The following is a 21,830-nucleotide window of genomic DNA, read 5'->3' as shown; positions in this document are numbered from 1 at the left end:
TCTTCCAAAACGCAATTAGAACTCACACATTCACTATACAGAAATGTAAGAGCTGTGTACAGCTATATTTAAAAGCCTACAGAGTCTGAATTTTGTGGTCTTTTCTGCTACCAGTAAGCAGAAAAGCAGAACTTGCTAAAATAAATGAACAGGACTTCTCTGGCTACAGCTTTGCTATTGGGCTTTAAGAGCTTGTACTTCTTGCTGCCTGCATTTCTGAGCATGCAGACAGTGTGTGCATTGTTTGGGCATATCTACCCCTCCCCCTTTCCTGCCCCAATCTCCTCCCTTCCAACATTTTGAGGAATAGCTCCCCCACCCCCATAAACCCGCCTCTGGTATTTCAGATTACAGGCACATTTACTGAGGGTGCGACAGTCCATTATGTGTCTGAAGATATTAAAGAGACAGGAAAAGTATCAAGACCTTTCTCAGCAGAAATCTTCCACTGAGATTACAGTGGACACTTGGCTTTATTGTTTTAAAAGCATTATATCATTATAAAAGCATTATGTGGCCTACCTCACCTATTCTGTAATAGATATTCAGGTATCATTACTAATCTCCGATCACCAACACATTCAGTAGATGTTTTAGCTATGAGTTGTTTTGGTCATCTGGCTTAAATGCAGTGTACACTGCAGGAAGTATTAATAAACATTACTGAAATGAACTGGTGGTGGTGTTTCTGAACTCCCTCAAATGTGGGGCCATCACGCCGAAATTTGGTTTACAGAGGAAAAAGGGGTCTGTTAAGTGGACTGAGGGGGTCGTTATTGGATACGATACAAATTAATTAGAAAGACTAATCATTGTAGAGTTACTTAAGCCACACTATTTGTAATAGATGAATATAAATGCAGAGAACACTTCGATTCTGATACAAAAATGGCTCTAAAGCACATCAGTACCTGACATACTGACACCATTATGCTAATTTACATTTTACATACCAGCTTGACCACAGCTGTTATGTTTTTAATCATTATTGTCCATCTACAGGTCCGCATGTAGGGCTTGTAATACGCAGTGTTTACAACAGAAAAGTTAGTATTGTATTTGGCATCGGTAAAGACAGTGGAAAGATGGGCATTAAGTGCACTTTTACTAAAGATGACATTTAAAACATGCTAAGAATGGGTTTTTGGTCACATTAAAAGGATCATCAGAAAATCCTCATCAATGTTTTAGTTGTCCCAAGTAACATATTTCAAATAAATGAGAAAAATGCAAAGCATTCAGGATTAACAAAACCTACAATCACCTTTTTAATTTTGTTCTTTAATATTCATTCAGTATTCCAGCAGCTAATTAATATGCATGTGATTTTGTACAGGTTTATATTATACAGCAACAATAATTCTAGCTAGTGTATAATTCATACACTGTTTCTCTTTGTAGCTTCCTCTTGGCAGGAGTCATTTTTACTGTTATAACCATAGCAATTATAATGGAAAAAATACAAGTGCAATAAGTGAGAGTAAAACTTCACAGTATAAAAAAGAAAAAAATAACTAATAGCTTATAAGACATTACTAAAAATTAACATGTATAACAAATAAAATGGTGGGAAAGAGATTAAGGAGTGCTTGCTTCATTTGCCTGCCTTCAAAACTGATTTCGATTAAGAAAATGTGTACATAAAACACATACAGCACACTATATACTTCAACTATAAATGTAAGCTTACATTTGCATGTACATACATGCAACAAAGTCAACAATACACTTTGTAAACATGTCCATCATGGACCTACCCAGGACTGACCAGAAATGCAACCGGAGAAGGTCTGACCACAGACAGAAACCACTCAACAAAAGCTAGACCAGATGTTCTGAGGCACGCCAATCAGATTGGTAGCTTACCAGCACCAGGTATGGTCATACCAAAGCTTTTGAACTGTATGTGATTTTGCCAAATCTTGGCACAAGTTGGCAATAAAAGGTCACTCCCTCTTTATGAATCAAGGGGAAGTATATTATTCTAAACCTGGTTAACCTTACCACTGGTTTGGACATTTAGTCTCCGGTTGCGTGTCTAATCTTGATGAAACTTGATTTGACTCACTCGCTCAGGGGCTTTGTGAAATAACTTGGCCATTTTTGCATTCGTCCCCATTACTAATGCAGTGCCATGCCTTCTCCTGTAGCTCAACATTGTTTTGTTTGTTTGTATTTCTTTTTTAATACTGATTAATACTTTATGTGGTTTGAGTTTAATGTCTAAGGGCAGCATTACTAGTCCTTGACAAAGACATTAATTATCTTAAATTCTCAAAAACGTGCCATACAGGCTTCTAATTTATTCACTCTATAACATAAAATAAGGTAATGCAGAATAAGTATAAAAGTAAGTAATTAATGTACTGAAAATAAAGTAAAACTGGAGAAAAAAAAAACCAAAAAACTTTAAACAGCAGTACCATGGGTATGGACGGAATGTATCATCAAGTGCCACTAGAGGGCAGTAAACATTCATACTCAGTCTGAAACTGCCACTGGAGCGTAATAGCAAAACGTGGTGGGCCTCAATTGTACAAAAGGGTTTATTCCACGTTGCACTGAATGATATACTTACATGCACAGAAGTACCTCAGGTTGGAGTACCCTTCACAGAACTACGATACATTAAACGGACACCAGCAACAGTAAATTAATTCATACCAACTTCCCTTCTTTGTTCAAGTTGGTTGAACGAGCTTTGAAAACACAGCTGTTTCAAAACGTGGTTTAAGAGCTTTCTTCAGCAGCAGGAAGGACAGTACCACAGAGAAAGAATGCAATCAGTGACTTTTACAAGTCCTCCCAGTTCCTTTTAGACTGCATTCTTGATTTTAGAAAAGAAGAGAGAGAAAGAAAGAAAGAAAGAAAGAAAGAAAGAAAGAAAGAAAGAGAAAGAAAGAAAGAAAGAAAGAGAAAAAGAAAGAGAAAGAAAGAAAGAAAGAAAGAAAGAAAGAAGGAAAAAATCCAATTCCAGTTTAGGATAAAGGGTTTTGGATTTGGATTAAAACTTGGCACCTCCACTTTCTCCTCTCGTGTTTGTTCAGTCCCTCAGGCAGTCCTCCTCAGCAATGCCCTGCGCCCGCAGCTCCTCCAGGACATTGTCCAGGTGTCCGGAGTCGGGGTAGCCGTGGCCGGTCAGGTTGGAGCCGAACTCGGTCTTGTGGTGCACCTCGTTCCAGATGACCGTGTCCGTCTCGCCTGTCGTGCTGGATGTGCCCACGGAGAAGATGAGCCTGCGGTCCCATGCCACCAGCAACAGCTTCAGCACCTGAGGTGGGTGGGGCATACACACACACACACCATGAGGGGCATGCTTTAGGAGTGTACAGTTCTATGTCTAGGGGGAGGAGAACGTGTACTCACTAGACGCCCTTTCTCGCTGTCGGGGAGGTAGCAGTGGCGGGGGAATCCGCGGGCTGTGAAGGGCTTGCCGGGGTTGGGGTGCTCAGGGCCCTGTGGCACGGAAAGAAAAGAAGCAGGTTGAGGCACAAAAGATCTACGACCGCATGTGATCACTTACTTGTGCAGTTATGTCACTGCCAGAGCACAGGAGAGGTTCGGCCACGGGAAAGGTCGTACCTGTATGCCAGGCGGTATGTTGTAGATAATCCGGATGGTTTTGCAGTCGGGGTGGCCGGGCAGAGAGTGAGGGATGACGTGGTACTCCATCTTGCCGGGTGGCTGGTTGCCAGTCTTGACTCCGTAGATGGTCTTGCAGGTGGGGCATTGCAGGCTACCATCCTTATTTCCGTTATTGTACATGGCCACCAGACACTGCAGGTGGTACTGGTGCCCGCATTGGGACAGACGCCCCACGGACTCTGCCCGCGAAATGCCACCCACGCCAGGGCCTTTGTAGCCAGACGGGCCTGCCAGAGCCTCCATGCAGATGGTGCAATCCTGCAAAACAGGCGGGAGAGAGAAGAGTAAGGACCGCTGATGCCAGCAGAAAAAGAGAAAGACATTTTGTGTGAGAACTGCGAGGGCTCAGGGGCATGCCTCCTCCGGGGGGTAGCGGACCTTCTGCAAGTATCTCCTCACCACTTCCTCTGGGGTTCGGCCTGTTGGTGTGGAAGGATGTGCATGAGTCAGCGTATGGATGCAAACGAGTAGTGCATACCTGTGTGAGTGAGTCTCCTAACCTTTGCGCGCCTGTTTCTTGGTGGTCTTGCGGCAGCAGTGGCCGAGGCCTGGCACTGGTTTTATGTCACTCTTGCTGACAGGTGGGGGGTGGAGCACCAGTTTGGGTGGGCGGGTCAAGCAGACAGGGAGTCCTGCAGCACTCATCAAGATGCCTGTTATCCCTGAAAGAAAAACAAACAAACAATCTCTGCACTACTTCATGCCTTTTCTTATATTATGCAAACTCGATTTCTATAATCAGCACTGTCCATTTTATTGGCTTGTTTTACTCACCAGCTAAAGCTGGGTGAACAGGACTGGACCCATTCAGATTCTTAACTGGGACAGTTGGCACCCTGCGACATAGGGAAAAAAGTTATTAGTCATGTAGTCACGTTCCGTTTACACACGAGACACTGATTACATTCTACTCGGTCTGGCTTGTCTTTGGAGACCGAAGGCGTTTGAGGGCCATGATGTAACGATGCTCTGTTGTTCGGTGGACGCCCGATTACTCATCAGTCTCGTTTTCTGACCCGATGATGAACCAAGACACGACAGAGCACATGAGCCAGGTCACCTTCCATCAGACATGCTGCTGGTTACACAGATGAACGTTCTAGTATTATCATGAAACTGTTAGCATAGACCACAGAAAAAATTTCACACAGCTGGAATTCATGAAAATACAAGACATATTGGAGATAATGGCTAGCTTTCTTGGCCACAAAGGCTGTGATGTGCCATCAGTAAATGTTGTGCGATATCTTGCAGACCAGTGAATAAGGCATGCCCTGGGTATGTCTGTCCCGGGCTCCGGGTTTCCTTCGACATAAGGCAATTTCCAAGGACAATCTACCATAAATTATTTGAATACTTTGGCCAGTAGAACAACAGGCTATGAATACAACAATGGTGCTCGGAGATAATTGTCATCAAGTCAAATGCCATTTGTTTAGTTAATTTAGTAAGAACACAAAAACAGGAAAGATTTTTTAGCGCTGTTCAAACCACATTATGGTGAATTTCATAACACAAATTTCCTAAAACACACAGCTAATGACAAAACAGCAAAGTCTCCAAAGATACTCACTGCTTAACCTGGATTATAGTCATGCTTGCGATGTTCAAACAAACCCACAGGGGGAAAATCCAAAGTACTGACCGACAAAAGCCCTTCTGGTTTATGCTTTCCTGAGACTGTCCACGCTAAGCTCTTAAAAGAAGCTCTCAAAACTGTGTTTCCAAGCAGCCACAGAGCAAAGAAGTATTAGTATTCCATTTCAGGAAAGTTTATTCCATCTCTCTCTTTCTCCTCACAGATGAACGTGTGTCCCTGCTCTCCCCGTCCCGCCTCTTATAGAGCTAATCCACCTGTTTCCATCTGTTGACGAGTGGCAGGAGAAAGACTCGTCACAGGGCTTGAGATTACTGCTGAACGTCACTCTTCGACACTCCGCCATAAGGTACCGTCACGCCTGCACATACGGCGTGTGATCCACCGCGTGATCACAAACGCACGAGCACCCACCCACGCTCAAACAAATTGCAGCGGTCCAGGTGGAAGCAGGTAATGGGGTGAAAGTTTTGGGTCCTGTTAGGTGACATTAATTACCAAACTGACGTGCATTTGCTTGCAATCACTTACAAATACATGGCAGCTAACATCTGAAATGCAAAGCAATAAACAATTGGCCTAGATCATACAACGAAACTTGGCAGGTTGATTAAATTCGGTTTTACTGCATATATGCTTGCACACACACATAAAATAAAATAATACACAGTTTAATACCAAATAAGATTACAATATCAAGTACTCATCATGTTGCCCTTTTCACTAGCTAAGTATTTGCTTTCAGGTTATAGTCTCTTCACCACGTGAAAATGTGACTGCAGTTCAGTGTGTGTGTGTGTGTGTGTGTGTGTGTCAAAGAAAGATAGAGAGAGCACGTGTAAGGGTGTGAGTGAATAAGTGATAGTTCAGGATATGTACACGTAGATCTGAGGGAAACCTGAGAAACCGTGTGCAAAGGTGAGTCATCTTCATTCATCTCTGGTAAAGCACGACTGTACGAGGTGTGATGGAGGCCGTAAAAATAAGGGTGGGGAAGGGGGAGGCAGTGAAGGTGAGTGACAGAATGGGAGGATGGGCAGTGACGGTTTTCCTGTAAAACGTTCAGTCACGTTTCCCACCGGCTAATCGGAACGGTGTTAACCGTATGGTGTTTGCGAAGGTGCGAGTGCAAAGCCACCGAACGGGAAGCGAGCAGACACTCTCAGCTAAAACACAGGAGCATGTCGTATCTGCCGCTCGGCACACCATGTCCGGTGACAACAGCCTCATGTTGCCGTTGCTCACGAGAATGTCTGACCTCACCCCTGCTAACCCAAAATCCCTCTGACCGTTCCGACTGCTTTTGAGTCCTAGCTGGAGCTTCCACCAACAGCCATGCAGCGAAGAGAGTGACTGGAAGCACAAGATTTTGTTCACTCAGTGACTGTCAGGACCAAGAGAGAGCATTAAACATTTATAAAAACTCTTCCAGAACCTCCAGCTGAAACCTACATTTATCAAGGCAATGTTTGATTTACTTGCAGTGTGTGGTGTGAGCTCAAATCCCACCTCTGGCTCACCGCCACTCACTCCATAGTCCAGCGATCTGCACAGATCAAACACTGTGGATAAATCCATCAGAATTGAGGGGGGGTGACTGATTAATCCCCTCACACTGAACACACAGAAACTTCTTTAGAATTTAGACATTCTCCGTTTGTGATGCAGAAAAGTATAAAGGAAATGCATAACCTTCGGCTTTTTGATCAATCAAAGGTGTTTTCAATTATTATGACTAATTATTCAGTGCCGTATATTCATAGGGGTTTCACCATGTTTATGAACTGATTTCAGTTACAATACTTGTGCATGCTGATGCAACATATGCACCAGTGTGACACTGTACACATATGTACCACTCTAACAGCTGGTATGGCTTCACATGTGCTCTAGGGCTGGCCTGTTCCCACTTGTCTGCAGATATGGCTGCAGTGGTGACTGATGGGACCAACGCTACTTGTCTCTCTGGGCATGCTTCGCTTATGGAATAGCGACACCATCCCACAGCGTCCAGAGTGCAACCATATGGAATGTGACGGACGGTCATACGATCTTCTGTTGCTGCAAAAACGGATATGTAACATATCGCCGTTCATGAAACGCAGGGATATACACACACAGGCCAAAAAAAAGGGTCACCACCTGGATTTAACTAAGCAAATACGTAAGAGCCTCCCCTTGGATAATTACTGCATAGGTGATTATGTTTCATCTGGCAACAAGTTATTTAACCCCAACTGATGCAGTGAGTAGCTTCTCATTTGTTAAACAACCATGTTGAAAGACACATCCTGTGGTCATGGAAAAGATCTTAATCTGTTTCAAAGGGGTCAGATTATTGCCATGCATCAAGCAGAGAAAACAAGGAGATTGCTGAAACTACTAAAATTGGGTTAAGAACTGTCCAACGCATTATTAAAAAGTGAACGGAGAGTAGGGAAACATCATCTTCAAGGAAGGAATGTGGTTGGAAAAAAATCTTGAATGATCGTGATCGATGATTACTTAAATGTGTGGTGAAATCAAATCGTAGAAAAACAACAGTGGAACTCAGGGATATGTTTAATAGTGAAAGTAAGAGCATTTCCACACGCACAATGCAAAAGGGGAACTCAAGGGATTGGGACTAAACAGCTGTGTAGCCTTAAGAAAACCACTTGTCAGTGAGGCTAACTGGCAAAAATGGCTTCAATTTGCTAGGGAGCATAAAGATTGGACGCTGGAGCAATGGAAGAAGGTCATGCGGTCTGATGAGTCCAGATTTACCCTGATGCACCCATCACTCTGGAACAGTGTAAGAAGAGAGGCGGCTGAAGTGACACACCCATCATGCCTAGTGCCTCCCATACAAGCCTGTGGGGACAGTGCTATGATCTGGGGTTGCTGCAGTTGGTCAGCAACTTACAATTTACAAAATGCAAAGTGAGCGAACAAAAGAAAAATCTAAACCAAATCAATAATCCAGCATTTAATTGCCTTTAATCCAGCATCAATTCTTATAGGTACACTTGCACAAAGTCAGGGATTTTGTAGGATTATAGTTAGGTGTATGATCAACCAATTATACCAAACAGGCGCTAATGATCATCAATTTTACATGTGGGTTGAAACACAGTGATTAACTGAAAAACAGCCGTGTAGGAGTCTTAAAACTGGATGAGGAACAGCCAAACTCTGCTACCAAGGTGAAGTTGTGGAAGACAGTTTCATGTCACAGGTCATATACCATGGCAAGACTGAGCACAGTAACAAGACACAAGGTAGTTATACTGCATCAGCAAGGGCTCTCCCAGACAAAGATTTCAAAGCAGATTGGGGTTTCAAGCTGTGCTGTTCGAGCTCTTTTGAAGAAGCACAAAGAAACGGGCAACATGGAGGATGGTAGATGCAGTGGTCTGCCAAGGAAACTTTCATCAAGCTTTGGTTTGTCTCGTTGGATTATCATATGATTGGTTAAGGTAGGCTCTGAGTTCACTCACTTTTGCCTTAGAGTCTGTGAAATTCAAGGCTTGTTGTCTAAACCTAGTTCTTAGTTGCTTGTTAGCTGTAATTACTCACTACCAGTGTAGTTTTGCACTGGTTTTGAGTTAAATTAGGATGTGGTAGCAGTAAGCAACATTTGTAGAATCTCAGTTCATCTACATCTCACCTACTGGACTTCACAAACTCAGCTAAATATTTTCTCATATTATCTCAATCCTTTCTCATACATCCACAAATCAAGCATCTGAAATGCGTTTCAGAATTCCTGTCCACATATCCCACAGATCTCCATCATAGACGTCACAATCTCAGCAACCTCACTGACTCCGGCTGCCCCGTCCTTTGCCTTTTCATTTACCCATTCTCCAAGGCGTCTCGGCAGGGGTGGTGGCACTAATGTCTAGAGAGTGGCGTTTCACTCCACTTTCCTTCTCTACAAAAGAGGAGATGGAAATTGAACTTCATGCCACTACAATGTCTTTCCCCACCAAACTTCTTATCAGTCATCTACCGCCCTCCAGGTTCCCTAGATCACTTCATTGATGAGCTCGACATCCTCCTGAGTCAATTCCCCATTGAAGGAAATCCACTCATTCTCCTTGGTGACTTCAACCTTCCATCAGACAAGCTGCATTCCTCCTGCATCCTTCCACTGTTGACAGCATTTGACCCTCAACCACTCTCCTCCAACTCACAAAGCAGACAATGTTCTGGACCTGATCTTCACCTGTACCACCACATCGGACATCGCAGTCACCCATCACCTCTCATCCAGTCCTCTCCAACATGTTCCTCCTCCCTCTGTCGCAATCTGCACTCCATAACTCCCTCTTCCCTTACTTCTACTATTTTGTCCACCCTTCCTCACCCTGACTCTCTATCCTCTCTCTTACTCCTGAGGATTTCATCACCTTCTTTGAGGAGAAGGATCCACCAGTCCTTTTCCTGTTCCCACTCCTCCAACCAATGTGCATTCTCCAACATCCAACTCTTTTTCCTCAGATGAAATTCTTCAACTCCTGACTTCCAGCAATCCGACTACATGTCCGCTGGATCCAATTCCTTCTGCTCTGTTCCAGACGATCGCAAGAGATCTGCCTGCTTTCATCTCTGTCATCAACAACTCCTTATCTTCTGGATACGTGCCTACTGCATTCAAAACCGCCTGGGTGGTACCAATCCTCAAGAAGGCCACACTTGACAACTCCAGCGTTACCAACTACAGACCAGTATCACTTTTCTCTTTCCTCTCAAAGCCCTTGAATGAGCAGTTTATAATCCTGTCTCCCTCACTCAGAACCAGCTGCATGATCCCAGTCTGGCTACAAACCAGCACATTCTACAGAAACGGCCTTCGTAGCAGTGACTGAAAAACTTCATGCTGCTAAAGCTGCCAAAAGGTCATCTGTTTTGATTCTTCTAGACCTTTCAGCAGCCTTTGACGCAGTGAACCACAACATTTTTCTCTCTGCTCTCTCCAGGCTTGGTGTGACAGGACTGAAACCATTTCCAAGCATAGCCAATCGGGTGACATGGAGAGGATCCACATCCAAACGGTGTAGACACTCCACTGGTGTTCCACAAGGCTCAGTATTAGGCCCCCTTCTCTTCTCTTTGTATACTCGTTCTCTTGGTGATGTAATATCTTCTCCTGGTTTCTCCTACCACTGCTATGCTGAGGACACTCAATTAATTATCTCTTTTCCACCCTCTGACACGCAGTTCTGCAGACATATCTCAGCATGCTTGACTGATATGGCGTCATGGATGACAGCCCACCACTTGAAGCTCCACCCACAGTAAAACTGAGCTTCTGTTCATCCGAGGTACTCCCAACCCTTACCATGACCTTACTGTTTCCTTTGAGAACTCCCTGGTATCACCATCTGAAGCTGCCCATAGCCTGGGCATAACTTTGGACAACCAGTTGTCGTTCTCAACTCATGTTTCTAATCTAACCCAGCCTTGAAGATACCTCCTTTGTAACATATGAAAGATGTGACCCTTTCTCTCGCAGGAAGCTACCCAGGTGCTTGTGTAGTCTCTTGTGATCTCAAAGCTAGACTACTGCAACTTGCTACTCACATGTTACTCCACTGCTGCGCTCCCTGTAGCTGCACACATCAGATTTAAAACCTTGATGCTTGCCTACAAAGCCAAAAATGGGCCATTCCCTTCATACATGAGGTCAATTGTCAAAGCGCGATCTGTACCCCAATTACTTTGAACCTCAAGTACGGCTTGGCTAGAAATACCTTGCTTCAGGTCTCATGGACCACAAGCAGCTAGACCATTCTGTCATGGCGCCAAGAGGGTGGAATGAACCCCCACTTGCTGACTGGACAGCAGAGTCCCTTGCAGTCCTCAAATGCAGACTGAAGACCCATCTATTTGCAGAATATTTAAAGGACAACTGACACTGCTCCCATATTGACTGACTAATTTAGTACTTATTGTAGGGTATTGTTTATGTTGTTTAACAAACTCTAGCACTTCTTGTTTATAGCACTCATCATTGTGTAAGATGGAGCTTATGTATTTTGTACTTCTAGGTATCAGCATTCATCCCTGTATTCTAGTTCATTGGTATGTCTGATTTTAACTTCCTGTACTGGGATATATTCTATGCATAAATGCGAAAGCACTTTTGTAAGGCGCTCTAGAAGAGGGCATCTGTTAAATGCCGTAAATGTAAGCTTATTTCCCTGGCATACCAACGGGCAGCAACCAGTGGGACCCAGGTACACCCAACTACTGGCTGGAGAAATCTGGCCAGAAGTGGTCTTCCCAGAAGAATTGCAGCCAAAAAGCCACACCTCCGACATGGAAATAAGGTTAAGGGACTCAACTATGCACGGAAACATAGGAGCTAGAGTGCAGAAAAATGGCAGCAGGTGCTCTGGACTGATGAGTCAAAATTTGAAATATTTGGCTGTAGCAGAAGGCAGTTTGTTCACCAAAGGGCTGGAGAGCGGTACAATAATGAGTGTCTGCAGGCACCAATGAAGCATGGTGGAGGTTCCTTGCAAGTTTGGGGCTGCTTTTCTGCAAAGGGAGTTGGGGACTTTGTCAGGATTAATGGTGTCCTCAATGCTGAGAAATACAGGCAGATACTTAGACATCATCCAATCAGGGAGGCATATCATTGGCCCCAAATTTATTCTGCAGCAGGACAATGACCCCAAACATACAGCCAATGCCATTAAGAACTATCTTCAGCGTAAAGAAGAACAAGTCCTTGCAGTGATGGTATGGCCCCCACTGAGCCGTGATCTCAACATCACAGAGTCTGTCTGGGATTACACGACGAGACAGAAGGATTTGAGGAACCCGACAACCACAGATCTGTGGTTAGTTCTCCAAGATGTTTGGAACAACCTACCACCAGAGTTCCTTCAAAAACTGTGTGCAAGTGTACCAAGAAGAACTGATGCTATTTTGAAGGCAAAGGGTGGTCACATCAAATATTGATTTGATTTAAATTTCTCTTCTGCTCATTCTCTGAGTTTTGTTAATTGATGAAAATAACTTTGAAAAGAACTTTGTGTTGCTAGGATATAGCAAAAAGGCTTATGGTTATAAAGCTGCATTACTACTACACTACTTGTACAACCATACAACCCCAAGGTTATGGTTCATTTAGCAGGCCAATAAAAATATGCATTTTTCCTAGTTGGTATGTGTAAAAGAGGTTACACAACAGGTTACACTAAAATGTTTTCTGAAAAGTAAGCATCATTTTTAGGGGGACTGATCAGTATGCCAGAGTGTGCTTGTGCTTGCATACTGGCTCGGCTGAGGAGAGCTCTATGTATCCTCCCTAGCCCGCTATTCATAGGGGCCTTCTTTACCGCTCCCGCCCGGAGCCGTGGCGTTGCCGCGTCTGAGATGGCCTTTTGTCTCCATAGCCCAGTGTCTGGGTCTGCCTCCCTCGCGCACACCAAACCAAACATTCGCCAGTGAGCCCGACTCTTCCAGCGGACGCCGGCCGACAGGCTAGGGCAAGCCCCCCCCCCCCCCCCCCCTCGCCAGAGCACCCGCCCCTCTGCCGCATTGTGTTGCAAATGCCACCCGGGCTGTCGCCTGCCAACAAAGGTTGCTGCGGAGATGCTCTACGTGTGCACGCACGTACGCTCGCACAGTGTGCACAATGGGGCAGGAGGGGCCCCTGAAGAAAGAGAGGAGCCTGGGAACCGGCGAGACGCAGGGAGTGGGGCAGCGGGGGCTCTAATGAACGGGAGTGACCTGCTGACACTGATAGAAGACTCCCCGCTTCGGTCTAGAACACTTCCTTTCATTTCCTCGCAGCCTTCCACGTTCAGCCGACAGAGTTATGGAGGACACTGGAGACTGAAGTACATACAACATTAACACTGAGAAATAACCTCCCTTGCCTGCCGTTCCTAGCAAGGAAAGAGGAGGGAAAAAAACAAACACAAATTGTCTCTTTGACTGCTGAGTGTGTACAGTCAACATAGGCTTTCTCCTGGTTCTCCTTTCTTCTTCACCAAGGCCCTTTCTGACTCTAAAGAATTTCAGGTGCGGACTAGTTCATCTCATGTCTCACTACAGCTACAGGGGTTTGGGCTGTGTAACACGCCAGGCTGTTCTACTATACTGCCCGACTATAGGCGCTACTTGAATTTACCTTCTTAAGATACTGAAGCTGGTGTGGTGCCCAGTGGAAAGGTTTTCGGTGAGCAGTGCTGTAGCACTCCATACTGGGACCCACTGTCTGCTGTTCGCCCGACCAAGCTTCCACTCAATATTACAACACCTGCACAACACTCACAGATGACTTAAAATCAATTAGCTTTGTGTCCATTTCACCTTGTAATTTACTCCTTAATTCCTCTGTAATGCAGTACTACTACAAAATGTAATCTGCAAATAATGCTGTACAGTGAAGTAAACAGGCCACACGTGAGAAAAAGTCATGCTACTAGGATATACTCGTGTTCTACTGGTCGTCACAGGAAGTGTTCTTCATTTGAAATCTGATGATCTTTAATAACAAAATAATGTCGCAGCCGATGACAGTTACTGCTTCTCCCAGTTCAGCGAGGTTTGTTAGCAACGAATGTTTGGACCCAGAGACATTTGTTCATTTCAAACAAAAACAAAACAGGGACTACTGCTTTAAACAAAGCAAACTAACTGACTAAATAAATGCTACAATGATATCCTGATTCACACAATATGCTACAGCACTGGTGTACCGCTCAGCTCCGCTTTTAAAAACATTGTTACACTGGTGCAACACACGTTTTCCGGAGAAGCCTGACAGCCTAAATCTACTGCATGTAAAAGCCAGGCCAACTGTAAGGATTCAGTAACAGGGTTACCACATCTGAGGAGAACACGGGCGAGACTCTGTGGCGGTAGTTGTTGCCGTGGCGACTCACCCTGAGGCGATAAGCGCCCGAGACTGCGCCATGGCGATCCTCTGCAGGGCGGGCCGGCTGAGGCCTGCCAGGCTGGAGCGGGAGGGCAGCGGCGCGGCACAGGCGGCAGCTGCCGACGGCACGGGGCCCAGGACTCGGGCGGAGGGCGTGGGCGCACAGGTGGTGGCCGTTGAGATGAGGGCGCTGGAGGGTGGAGGCTGAGTGGTGCCAGGCGGAGCGGTGACATGGGGCATGGCGGAGGGCGGAGGGGGCGGGGGGACGGCAGGTGGAGGGGGCCGGGAGGAGGAGAGGGACAGGGCAGCTGTGGCAGAGCCCAGCAGTGAGAGGGAGTGACCGAAGGCACTGCTGGCACCCGATGTGGAGTTCCTGTGTGGCGAGAGTGCCCGGGATAGCGAGGGCGGGTGGGGCAGCGTGAGCGAGTACGAGTGGCCCCGCGGCACGGCCTTGGGGCTCGGCGGCTTGGGCATGGGCGGTGGCTTCCTTCCCAGGGTCTGCGCCATGCTCGGGGCCTTTACACCCAGGACGAGCATGCACTGCTGGCACGAGCACGGCTGGCCCAGTGACGTGATGGCGGACGCGGGAAGGGCTCCGCTAGGGTATGCGCTGCCGTTTCCTCCGGTGACCCCAGACACCCCTACCCCCAAGTGCCCTCCGCCCCCATTGGATGCCCAGGCATGCGGCTTGGGAAGGGGCCCTGACACCAGTGGGTAGGCCAAATCCGAGCGCCTCTGGATGCGCCGGCGTCTCTGCGTCTGCCTGTTGATCTGGGTCATGCTCTGCAGGTCGATGAGGTAGCAGAAACCCAGCGGCGTGAGGTCCAGCCAGGGCTGCTGCCGGTCGCGTGCCGCCTGGATGGCGATGCCCACCTCCGTGTCGTATGGTGTCCATGAGCCAGAGTCGTTTTCCCACTCCCACATCCAGCCCTGTCCCGGAGCAGAACGTGGGTCATAGAAGCTCCGCCGAACGGGCCTCAGTGTGCCTGGGTAAAAACACAGAACGCCTTCAATCAGTGCTAGAACCTCGTAGACTACACCGACACAATTCTTTTTAACAATTCAATCCTCATATGGCTAAAACCATAAAAACAACACCCACCTCATTCTGCTTGTGTCACTAGCTAAACAAAAATATCTGTATTAGACATAAAAAAATCTGTATTAAAAAAAAAAAAATCTGTATTAGACATAACAAAAACACATCTGACGACATCATCTTACAGATTCCAGTGTGAATGCAAAATGAGTTACACTGTATGATTAATCCATAAAAGGAAAAAAAAAAAAGACAGTGCACGAAATATCTCAGAAAGGGTATTCATTCGACCTCCAACCCCCACTCATGACCTCACCCTGCTGCTATTCAGCCCTCTCCTCCTCCCTGGTGTCTTTTAGAGAAATGGGTCGCTGCCCTTCATCAGCTCTCTTCACTCCATCCCTCCGTCTTCCCATGTGGGGCAGTCAGCCTTACACAATGGCCTTTGTCAGTTAGTGGAGGGTGATGGAGTCTCCAAAAACTCTCAGCTGCCAACAATCCAGCTCTTTGTTTTGACTGCACTTCACCCCATGTTATGGAATGCAAGGCGTTCCTTCTCTCTCTCTCTCAGAGAGGTACTCTCATGCACTGATGAGGTTTAATTTGCTCAATCATTCCATCATTAGGAGAATCTTATTATGCAATTACTTGTACTGGTTTTAAATGAACTGTGGTGCCAACACTGGGTGGGGAATAAGGAATAGTAAGTAACACTTTTAGCTAAATACTGCTTTAGTTTATTGGGGAGTCCCTAGACTCTCTGTCAGACAAGCTTTGCAGCCACGAACAAGCATCGCGGAGAACATGATCTGGCTTATAAGACAATAAAATAACACCTTTGGCGTTTGCATTCATGCTTTCACGAATAGCAGATCGACATGAACGTAAAATGCATGCAGCATCATGAGGCATAACAAGCATCAACAGACACTTAAAAGGCGGTGACCTCAATGGCCTTGTGCGACCATATCCATCTTACCGGTATCTTGCCGAAACTGATGCATGGACTGCAGATCAATGATGTATGGCGATAGTCTAGAGTCGACTTGGCCTAGCACCACACTCCCGGCGCCCCGGGGGTCGCTGCGGATCACCGCCTCGATGTGATGAGACACGGCCGGGCTGTAGGGTCGCCAGCGCCCGTGTTCGTTTAGCCATTCCCATACGACCACGGCCGATGCTAGCAACATCGCACCTACAAAATAACACAGCACCGTTGCTTTTAAGATGCCATCTTCAAACCAACGTTTGTCATTTTCGCACAAATGGACTCTGCGCCGTAAAGTTCGCTAACTAACGCGCAACCACACCGCTGGCTAAGTTAACTAGCTAGCTAGTTTCCCCACTACATCTGTCAAAGTCGGTTCATATTTAGAGCCTTGCACGTCTCAACTAAAAGTGAAGCGCCCATAACACGGAATCAAATTACAGTGCTCAAAATTATAACGCTAAAAACCCGAGTGCGCAAATTAAATCTAGTCAGCCAGCTAACGCTAGCTAGCTAACCTACGTGTATAGAAGCAACAATCCTTCACAAGACATTAAGCCTGTAGCTCCCTATCGCTAGCCAAGTACGCTTGACATATTTAATGAGCTATATATCCTAGCTACTAGCTAGGTGGGTTTTCCAACAAAGAAACAGGAAGAAACGCGCTGTGTGAAAATAAAACTGCTGATAGCTAGCTAGTGTCACGGCGATGTATAACTGGCTACGCGAGCGCAGCCGGCTGATAATGCTCGCGAAGGTGGAGAGAATTTAAAAATGACCGTTAATGTCCGTTAACGTGTAGCTAGGCAACCTTACTGCGCGATGGAGCTAGCCGTACAGCTAACGCTAGCTAGCTATCGCCTTTGAAAATGTCTAGAGGGCGATTGTTGCTACACACAATGCACCGCAACTGGGAAATGCTGAAAATAAACTTACCAAAATTACTTTTCGTCTTCTCAGGTTTGCATTCAAATTACCGACGGCAGGCGAGAGTCCCTTGGCGAATGCATCTTTACTTGACCAGCTGACAAAAGCTTCGAAGCATCAGCGATGTTGTAGCAAGCAAGCTAGGTTAGCTAGCTCGCTATAGGGAGAAGGGTAGCAAGAAAGCTATACCAAGTTACTGAAGCATTTCCTTTAATTCCTTAGGAAAAAACAATATAGCAACTAATTGCATAATAGGCTCTAAATATCTGCACATGTTCGGACAGCGGTTAAACTGTGGTTTGGTTTCTAATAACACCACAGCCTTTCTCCCTACTTGCAAATGTAGTATTTTTTGCAGGATGATGTTGACTCTTGGACGTTGGCGTGGATTTGCCGATTTCCACGCCCAACAACAATAATGGGCCAATCGGGCCCGGGACCACTGGGTCCACTTCCTACTTCCTACTTCTCCGCCTCTCAGTCCAAAATATGTCGCACTCTACCAGACTTACGTATATTTACGATTGATACCTTTTGGAGTATATTATAATATTCCTGAGAATTAATTGTACTTTGTTTCAAAGAACGATTTAGTGTTTTTGCTATTATATGCCAGCAATAAACATTTTTTTAAACAACAAGAAAGAAAAGCCATGGAGATGCCGGGGATTGAACCCGGGACCTCATACATGCGAAGCATGCGCTCTACCACTGAGCTACATCCCCCTACGTAAGCACACTCTCAAATAGATTCCTAAATATGCGGTCTAACTAGGTAGTTATATGATTTCAGTATTTTAACTGAAGTAGAAACAACTAAACGCTACCTAATAGTTGTCATTGTAATGACTAATTTCTAGCTAGCTAGATAACGTTACCTAGATAACGTCAGCAGAAAATGTGGGTTAAAATGTAGCTGTATATGCTAGACTTGCTCCGAACTTGCGGAGGTTTATTTAAAGGCGTTTGTCTTGTTCGCTTCTCTTGTTCTTTTTCTGATTGAAGATGTGGTAAAAAACAAACAAACAAACAAATACATTTAAAAACTGTTTCAGTAGCTATATAACGCTATATTTTGCCTTCTAGATTGCAGTTTGCAAGTACTGAATGATCACGCTCCTGTCACAAAATTATTTAACTACGCTATCTAGCTAGCTGCACTGCCATATCTAGTAATTCTATGCGGTAGTAAAACAATCTTAAGCAAACCTAAACTTCAGCTGTAGAACAGGTAGCTCCGGTTATTTCTCTAGTTAGGTATCCTAGCTAAAAATCGGTCACTTTAACTACATATCGTTACCTGGTAGAAAACGTAGCTATTACATCAATTAAAATCATTTTTTGATATTAATGTATTTATTTTTAAGTAAACGTACAGTTCCTAAGAAAATTATACCCACCAACACAAAAATTATATAAATCATATATAAGAAATTAAGTCTCGTAAGAGTTAGCTAACATATTTTAAAAAGTTCAAAGCAGAAGACCCTTAAGGGGTGGGGTGCATCATAAGAATAGCTTCTTTTTACCACACAACTTTATGGCCTACAGCTTTTCCCATCAACGTCATATTTTTGTCCGCTTCTGCTGTTTTTCACAAAACTGTCATATTATTTTCCCCCTTCTCCCCAGACCAAATGGCACTGCCGGAAAATGACTTTAAGTCAATAAACAAACCCACTCTCTCTTCATTCTTCACCTCTTCACTTTGTTTACAGTCATTCTCTTTTGCTCTGTCTTCTGACTCCTCCTTTTTATCTTCTTCTTTATTGTCCACTTTTTTGTTGTTATTTTCCTTGACCCTCTCCCTTAGGTCAATACTGGAATAGTCATCTGACGAGTTGTCCTGATTTTGTTCCTCCTTGATTTCTCCATTGGTGTCATTTTGAGTACGACCTTTCTCTGCTTCTTCTTGTTTTCTTTCTCCATTTCCAACTTCATCGTTCTCAGCATTGCCCTCCTCTTCATCAGGAATTTGTAGCCTTGACCTAAGATCATGTACCCTGCTCTCCACAGCTTGAACTCCTTGTATTACACGATCTCGAAGGCCCCCAGGGCTAAAGATGAGGTGCTGGATGGTGTACTGACCATCTGTGTCACGGTTCAGACGTTTATAGAGGTAGAAGAGCAGCAGAACGAGAGCAATCAAGAGGAATAAGAGATACAAGATTACTGCAGTGCTGTTAGATTCCGGCTGAGTATCTGACATCATCACTTAGGAAGGGAATAGTGGAAATGCTGTTGTGAAAGTAAGCAGATCATAAGCAAATTGTTGTTAGAGCCCCAATAATTAAAGGACCTGGATAATTAAAAAAGACAATTCAAATTGTCTTCAAAGAAGCCTTTAGAGTGTTTAGTTCATATGAAGCAGCTGTACCTGGAATGTGGCTTATTTCACCTATATTTAATAAATCTATGGGAGAAAAAAAGTGAAAAACAGTTACTGCATTGCACACAGTTTCAGGATCTATTAAATGTAGATACATGTTGGAGGCTACAGCACATTGAATGTACCCTATCTAACAGGAAATGTTTACAGTGCCCAAGACACTTCACTTTTAACTATAGAAACACATTGGTTACCTTTGACTTTAAACAAAACATTGAATGTGCCCTATCGAACAGGAAATGTTTACAGTGCCCAAGACACTTCACTTTTAACTATAGAAACACATTGGTTACCTTTGACTTTATACAGAACATTGAATGTGCCCTATCGAACAGGAAATGTTTACAGTGCCCAAGACACTTCACTTTTAACTATAGAAACACATTGGTTACCTTTGACTGTATCGTGCTTTTATTTTAAGTTGTTAGCCAAACTTTACTGCTCATTTTCCTATACTCAAAGGCCAAATGTTTCCCCATCAGCAAAAGGGGAATAAATGGGCTACTATGATGTGAGCATGGAGACAAAATAATTTATGTTGGATATTAATCCGGTACCATGCCGTATGGAAAACAAATAACATCAAAATAAAAAGGAAATTTGACAGAGATTTGTGTGATCACACAATTTTTTGGTTGCCCTTTTCCATGCTTCAGAGGTTGATTTTTTACCATTTATATTGCTAGCAAAATTATAATTGTAGTAACAGTTATGGAGTGGTTAAATAAAATGACATAAAAGATAAAACAGCTAAAGTGTATTGGATCTGTACCTTCAAATTAATTTGTTGGGGCAATTATAGGTTACAGAGATATAAAGAAATATCTAAGCTTATTACATTTTTAGCATACATATTTATGTATTTCTATGTATAATTTGTTTTAAAATAACGAAAATTTAGCTTCACTCACCACTTGTTCGTAAAAATGCGTTGATGAGAAAATGTAGATGTGCAAAAGGAAAAAGAAAAAAATTTGGGTGGAGGTGCAGCCGTGCTAGAGCGCATTACTTAAGCCCATTTGAAGTTGCTCACAAGTGGATTTGATTGGTGTAGCGAGTATATATGAGCATGACATATCTGTGACTAAAATTAGAAAATACCATTTTTGTGTACGCAGTCCTAGTTTTGATTTTGCTGTAACCCTTTTCATTTATAAATAATTCCAGGGAACAAAAATCTGATACAGTCTGAGATGCATCTAAGTAGTGTGAAAGTGGAGAAGATGATTTGAATAATTAATGTATTTTATATCTACATAATAAATAGTACAGGTGAATCTATAAAGCTATGTTAACTTGTTGGTTGCAGAGTACAGTGATGACAAATTCCAAAATCTCCTCATGTGAGGATGTCTAATGGAGTTAATATTTAAATATGTCTGTAAATGCTCCCATGAAGTATGATGTTGCAGCAGAGTATTTGCATATTTAAAAAGTACAGTCTATTTTAGAACAAGGCAACTCATGGTAGTGAGAGCCAAATGGGCAGAAGGCTTCAGGGTCTTTTGCTGCTATAGGCCTACATACATTTTGCAGTAAAGCTAAACAGGTTTTAATCACCAGTTGATTAGCTGCTGGTTGTGGGTTTGTGTTTGGTGGGGAGCGGATATATGCATATTTGCATGTAATTATTGATTTTATTTTTATTTTTATGTTGCATCTGTGCACCAGTGCCCAATGGAAATTGCTGTGTGGATCATAAAGTTAAACTTGACTTGAGTTGACTTACTTACAGTGCAGTCTTTGGGAAGTGAAAGTACATGTAAATAATTGCCAGTTTTGGCTCTCATACAGGAAGGATTTGCTGGAACCTACCAATGTGAGATAGCATGTTTGAGTGTGAGTCCTTTGCATACCACATCCTGTTAGCATTTCAAGGTTCCAAACCGCCCATAAAACCGTGTGCTCTGCACCAGCAAAACAAACCCATTTGTGATAAATGCACCAGATGCTTTTAAGAGACCACTCACATGCTGAAGGTAAAATTCATTTTTAAGTCAAGCAAGGAAATTCCACAAAGTTATTCAGAATTGTTTTAATACAGCTAGTGACATTTAGTGATTTCACAGGTCTTCACTAGCACCGATTTAATTTTATTTGAAAAAAAAAAAAACTTTACAGAAACGGTTTCCATAATATTTATCTTTTGAAGTGAATAAAGCTTTGCAAAACTTGGGGAAAATGATTATTTTACTTTACCTACAATTAGAGATGCAATCTAGGTTTAAGTGTGCATCTGTGATGTCACCGAGTTGTAATCAGTGAGCTATAACTCACATGGGTCATAGGGGCCCAAGACCTGTTCAGTATGCTTCCGGTCTATAATAAAACTGCAAGTCATGTTTGCTTAAGTGTTTACTCCAA

General features: G+C 44.0%; 2 protein-coding genes and 1 non-coding gene across 3 annotated transcripts; all 3 read right to left on the bottom strand.

Moving 5' to 3' along the window:
• Positions 1-1,244: 1,244 nt before the first annotated feature.
• dtx4a (deltex 4, E3 ubiquitin ligase a) lies at positions 1,245-18,276 on the bottom strand. Its single transcript, XM_081694761.1, has 9 exons — positions 17,087-18,276; positions 16,142-16,357; positions 14,131-15,109; positions 4,420-4,481; positions 4,146-4,307; positions 4,024-4,064; positions 3,583-3,903; positions 3,367-3,456; positions 1,245-3,271 (listed from the first exon to the last, which is right to left on the bottom strand). The coding sequence occupies exons 2-9, from the start codon at positions 16,350-16,352 to the stop codon at positions 3,044-3,046; spliced, it is 2,094 nt and encodes a 697-aa protein (XP_081550887.1). The 5' UTR covers positions 16,353-16,357; positions 17,087-18,276; the 3' UTR covers positions 1,245-3,043.
• trnaa-cgc (transfer RNA alanine (anticodon CGC)) lies at positions 17,732-17,803 on the bottom strand. The gene has a single exon. It is a non-coding gene; the product is annotated as a tRNA-Ala (tRNA).
• Positions 18,277-18,414: 138 nt separating the features above from the next.
• On the bottom strand, positions 18,415-20,510 carry LOC145643475 (uncharacterized). The gene is made up of 3 exons (XM_081694762.1): positions 20,378-20,510; positions 19,455-19,490; positions 18,415-19,315 (listed from the first exon to the last, which is right to left on the bottom strand). The coding sequence occupies exon 3, from the start codon at positions 19,287-19,289 to the stop codon at positions 18,672-18,674; it is 618 nt and encodes a 205-aa protein (XP_081550888.1). The 5' UTR covers positions 19,290-19,315; positions 19,455-19,490; positions 20,378-20,510; the 3' UTR covers positions 18,415-18,671.
• Positions 20,511-21,830: the final 1,320 nt, after the last annotated feature.

The sequence above is a fragment of the Electrophorus electricus genome, chromosome 13, assembly GCF_041902795.1.
Source record: "Electrophorus electricus isolate QZ-2024a chromosome 13, ASM4190279v1, whole genome shotgun sequence".
Classification (NCBI taxonomy): domain Eukaryota; kingdom Metazoa; phylum Chordata; class Actinopteri; order Gymnotiformes; family Gymnotidae; genus Electrophorus; species Electrophorus electricus.
This window is presented reverse-complemented; position numbering and strand designations above follow the sequence as displayed.